The sequence below is a fragment of the Sodiomyces alkalinus genome, assembly GCF_003711515.1.
Source record: "Sodiomyces alkalinus F11 unplaced genomic scaffold SODALscaffold_14, whole genome shotgun sequence".
NCBI classification, from domain to species: domain Eukaryota; kingdom Fungi; phylum Ascomycota; class Sordariomycetes; order Glomerellales; family Plectosphaerellaceae; genus Sodiomyces; species Sodiomyces alkalinus.
In genome coordinates, this window is record NW_021167092.1 from 733,555 (window position 1) to 739,195 (window position 5,641).

The 5,641-nt window shown below is 42.1% G+C and overlaps 1 protein-coding gene across 1 annotated transcript; it reads right to left on the reverse strand.

The window, feature by feature from the left end:
• Positions 1-2,071: 2,071 nt before the first annotated feature.
• Positions 2,072-3,590, reverse strand: SODALDRAFT_329462 (hypothetical protein). The gene is made up of 2 exons (XM_028610951.1): positions 2,728-3,590; positions 2,072-2,674 (listed from the first exon to the last, which is right to left on the reverse strand). Exons 1-2 carry the CDS (start codon positions 3,345-3,347, stop codon positions 2,167-2,169), a joined length of 1,128 nt encoding a protein of 375 aa, XP_028462618.1. The 5' UTR covers positions 3,348-3,590; the 3' UTR covers positions 2,072-2,166.
• Positions 3,591-5,641: the final 2,051 nt, after the last annotated feature.

Below are 5,641 nucleotides of genomic sequence, written 5' to 3' on the forward strand. Positions count from 1 at the left end.
GCATTTAATACTAGCTATTACGCCCCGAATATACGCACCTTATATAGGACTTTGCTAACTAAATTACAGTTAAAAAGGACTATACTTATAACGCTATAGTAGCATTTATCGGTATTATTCGAGTCTATAGCCCTGGCGGCTATAGCTTAGTCCACGGCCTTAGCAGTTACGGCCCCGATAGCCTCGGAAAATATAATCCCGGCGGTTTCTCCGGCGGCTACGAAGATCTACCGTAAACACCTCCTACCTCCTCCGAAAAACTCTTATAATATACTCTTATACCCTTACGGCCACCCATTCCGATAGGCATAAAAAGACTATTTACGGAGCGACGAGGAGATAGGGTCGTAGATACGGGTACCGGCGTCCGTAGCAGATAGGAATCAGGTTCTTAACTCGATATAGGTAATAATATATAAATTCGATAAGCATAGTTATCTATATAAATATAAGGCACGGCTTATAGTATAAGCAGATTAGCAGTATTAAAATACCTTAAGGAGATATACATAGCTATATTAGTCGGACGGTTATTCCGAGGGTTAATAGCTATTACAGCCTGTTTTAACCTTACGCTATTATATTTCGACGTTATAAACGCGTTCGTATATACGTCCCTCCCCCACGATATCTTTATATACCCGTCGCTATGTTTTCCGGTCCCTAAGAGCCGTTTACACCTAAAAAAGGCGTTATATAGACTTAAGCAGTCCTTATTACTCTAGTAAAAGCACTTTTCGGCTATCCTATTAGCAGATGGTTTCTAGATAATACTGTAGGAATATTAGTACTTCCTACGTTATAGTATAACCCTGTTCTTCTACGTCAACGATATCGTTATTACTTATAAGGAATAATATAAGGTATAGATAAAGCAGGCTATTAATAACCTACGTCGCTACCATAACCTATAAGGTGGCGATCTATTATAGTAGTTCCGTAGTATTAAGGTTATTCACGACCATACCGCCTATAAGATCTAGCTATTATAACACGACTATAGTATAAAATTAGAACGCCTATTAAAGCCGAATGGCAAGTATCGCAGTACCTATTACCTAATACACCTAATTAAGATCGTAGAAGTAATGCCCTATTCATGGACCTTAACTAATATCAAAAGGTATTAACGGAAGATAGGATCTATACTATACGCCGCTATAGTATTTCGGCCCGATATTACATTTATAGTTTTAAGTCTATACCGCTTTAATACTAATCCAGGGCCTATACACTATAAGGCTACCGATTATCTAATCCTCTATCTAATGAATAGCTAATCGTTTACCTTAGAGCTCAGGGGTAGTAATACTATTAAATTCTATACGGATGTCTTCTTTACCGATAATATCCTTAATCGTAAAAAGCAGTTAAGCGTTCGTAAAACGGTTATTTAGAGGAACTATTGCGTAGCGCACTAATAAGCAGGATACGTATATAACGTTAATAACTGAAGCAGAACTACTAGCGTCAGTGTAAGGTATAAAAGAGGGCATCTTTATATAATAGCTATTACTTAGCATATAAGTGGAATTTAACGATCCGGAACTAAGGATCCTATACGATAATAACTAAATAATACGGTTAGTTAATTAAGAGATTAGCATATTAATAACACGCCTACGCTATATAGATATCCACAGCTACTAGTTATATTAAGTAAAGGAATACGGGTAAATACTTATAACGTATATTACGAGCGCGGAAATAATCGTAGATAGCCTAAGAAAGGCGTTATACGGTAAGAAGTTCGAGATATTCAGGGCCTAGGTAGGCGTGATAGATATACAGGAATGCTATATTAAAATAAGCTAGAGGAAGTCCTGATAGAATACTTAGAGGACCTAGAGGACGAATTTAAGGGCGGCTATAACGAAGAGATTGTATAGCTATTATATCTACCGGTTACGAATAGCTTTAATCGCCTAACTAACGTTTAGGGCGATTAGGGGTATATCGAATACACGGTAGTTTTTACGGTTACGTAACAGGCCGGATTACCGAGATTATAATCCGGGTAGACACCTGCAGAATCTTCACCACTAATATTACGGTAGCAGGAATTCTCTAACGGTCCATACATAGTTATAATTATACGTAATTACCTCAATCAATTTTGGCCTATTGTGACGACATTGACTACGCTTTATCTGACAACCGCCAGTGCTATGCCGGCGCAGACGCAGCCTGGTCAAGTAGTCGTGTGCGCCAGCCATTGCAAAGCTCCTCAAACCCTCCTACGACTTCACCACAGACACTGGCGCACTCTCGCTTTTGGAGTCTCTCACTCCAGTTGCCCCGTGACAACCACAGTTCACCTTCTTTGCGGAGGTCGCTCTCTCGCTTCAGCTCCGCCACGAGGTCCTTTGCGCTTTTTAGTCGTCGGGCGGCTATGGTAGTCGTTTGTCGGCACATGTGCAATGTGTCCGATAGGTATCTTAAGTTACCAATAAGGTCGGATGTAAGGGAATGTAGCGCCGTCAGAGAGTCATATGCCTGCGTGGCGGGGCGCGGCATGCATTCTGACAACTCGACGAAGAGGGGCAAGAGATCGTCCAACACGTCTGGGTGAGGGGGTGGAACGAGGGGCGACAATATGGGAAACGTCAAACTCTGCATCTGCCGGGTTTGATGTTCAAGATGTGTGGTGAGCGCTGCATGGGCTGTTATGAGTCTGATGTATGTTAGCTTCTATCCAGAGCTTGCCGACATGTAGCTCGCACTTACCTTGCTGCACTGCCTTCAACGCCAGTTTGCGATCCCAAATCTCTAAGGCTATCGGTGAGCCTCTCTAGGACACCATCCGCCGGGCTCCCGTTGTTTCCTGTTCCCTGCTGTGCTAAAGCCTCCACAGCATTCATTTCGGATATTAATCCAGGCATCGTCTCCAGTGAATCAGGCTCAATTTCAGAACAATATTCCCCTCCTTTGGAATCGCTTCTGCGCCGTCGATGACACCTTCGGGTGGGCGATAGATTGCCTAAGGCGGGCATCTCGGCAGCAACGTATTGTCCATTATCTGCCACACAAATGGGACAAGCGCGTTCACTGACTTCACGACATCTACAGACATCCTCTCCTAAGCCATCCTCGTTACAATGTTCAGCGGGGACCTCGTCTTCGAAACAGCCGTCCTCATCCCCCGAGTCCGAGAACGCGTCCGCCAGTTCGTCAGCCAGGTTGCCTATACCAGTTTCTACGGCCACGTCACTGCTGCTGAAGTCGTTTAAGTCGAGACTCCCTTGGCGATTGCCTGAAGCCGTCACAGTGTTGTTGGGCGAGGATCTCGATTGCGTTCGACCATGTGGCGAAGAAGGAAGGGTTGAAAAGTGCAAAAATGCGTCCATACTTGATATCGGTCGGGAGTGTCTCGGTGTCTGTGGTGGTGAACCCATAGCCCGTACAGGGTAGTTGACCAGGCCGTGATATTGACGTTTACGTAACTGGCATGGATTTCTCCACACACAGGATCCTCTGTCAGATACAGCGTAACCGGAACGGTAAAAATCGGGGTCAAAATTGAAGGGTAAAAAATTGATTGAGACAATTGTGTGTAATTGTATGTCGGACCGCTGCCACCGTAATGTTGTCGCATGGGCACAGACTATGCCTGACTAAGGGCTTCGGGCCTCGGGGATCTATCGTATAGGCAGGACCACGACGTGGTCTATAGGGGATCCAGGGGGGATCCACTCCCTGACTAAGGGCTTCGGACCTCGGGTATCAGGATATAATAGGGGCGGATACCGGAAAAGACCGGATAGGATCTAAATAATATAGTACCCATAACAGAGTCTTCACCACCTAAATTAAGGGTATAAGAGACTTATATAGATATAACTTAATATAATATATATACACGAGATTTCTGCTTTACTAAGTTAATTATCTAAGTGCTATTTAATGTACGATAGTTATAAGCCTAGTTTATAACGCCTAAACGATAGATATTAATAAGGCTACCCCTATTCTACTATAAAGAAGTAATCACGTCTATATAAGCACTTTTAAATAACTACTATCGACTTAATTAGAGTAATTAAGAGATTAATTAACCTACCTATTAATAAACTAACCGATAAGCGATAAACTAATAAAGATATCTTCTAACGTATCTAACGCCGAATAAAAGGCGGCCGCTATTACCCTTAATAACTAAAGGCATTAGGTAGTATAGGAGCCCGCTGCATATAGTAAATCTGTCTTATACTAGGATAACTATCTTAATCTAAAGCTAAGCGATAAGGAGGCTAACGCCTACCTCCTCCCTATACCTATACCGCCTAATATTCGTAAATATAAAGCCCTCGCTATAGACTCAAATACGGAGGAGGCCACGGCTACTGCTATTACGGCTACTCCGTCTTCTACTATCACGCTAAAAGGCGATAAGGACGCTACGGACGCCGCCGCTACTACGGCTATTACGGCCGCCGGTAAGAAGAAGACGGCCGCCTGCCGGAAGGTTATAACTATAGCCGTAATAAAAGAACTAACGACTAGGACGCCTATATCTATTAACGACCTCTTTAAAAAGGGGCGTACGCGTTACCTATAAGATCGCTATATATACCGCGAAGAAAAGGTAGACTATAACGCGTAGTAGAAGGAGTTTAATAAGGTACGCTCCTATATTAAAGGGCCTATCTATACTATATTATATAGCCTCCTAGCCTAGCTATAGAATAATACCGTAAATAATATATAGGCCTAGATTACTCTCCTATACGCGTATATAGAACTAATATCTATAGACCTCCGTAAGGAAGCCCTAATCCTATACCGATAATACACTACGCCTATAAAGGCTATACCTAAGAATATAAACGCTTAGGTAGTAAGCTAGAAAATAGCGATAATATACTATAAATAAATAGGCGTTTTAGAGTTATTAAGCGCGGACTATTAGGTAGAAGACGCGTTAAAAGCTATTAAACCTATCGTCTAGGAATAGAGTAATAACTACCTAATAAATAACTACGATAAGATTACGAAAAACGAGCTAACGATTAACGACTTCGTAAAGGCTTTACGTGCGGTTCTTAGTAATATAAAGAGCCTATAATCCTCCGCTATAAAGCCTAGAGTTAGGAGAGGCACCTTTAATACCCTCGGGAACCTCCCCGATACTACGGATACTACTAATAATAAAGATATTAAGAAGCGTCCGTATAGTAATACGTCCGTAAAGGCTATCCCTCCTATAATAAGGAGGCCTTATAAGACATATAAAAACCCCTATACTACCGCCGCCTATTAGTATATAAGGCCGGATATACGCCCTTATACCTGGCGTGGCCGCGAAGATATTATAAAGGTTATAGAAAAGAAGATACGTAACTATAGTTTTAAAAGCCGCGTGGATACAGCGATATAGAAAAGGCGGGAAGCCTTAGGGGCTATTACCGCTAATAAGATAAAGGAAGTCTAGGAAGATTAACTCTATAATACTATGCCTACGACTATAATAATTTATAAAGACTTATCCGTTACCGCGACGGCACTAAGAGCCTACCTAACCTAAGGGATAGCGCGTTATCGTACGATAATACTATTAAGCTTATAATAAGAATAAGGGGTATCCCTTTCTATTAACTAAGCTAGAGCGCTATTATACTACACGATCCTAGATTTAGGATCG

What these genes read in the sequence shown, in the direction of transcription:
- SODALDRAFT_329462 (XM_028610951.1), bottom strand. Translation starts at nt 3,347, where the DNA reads ATGGACGCATTTTTGCACTTTTCAACCCTTCCTTCTTCGCCACATGGT. An exon ending in GTTGAAGGCAGTGCAGCAAG is followed by an intron (nt 2,675 to 2,727) that starts GTAAGTGCGAGC and finishes AACATACATCAG; the next exon opens with ACTCATAACAGCCCATGCAG.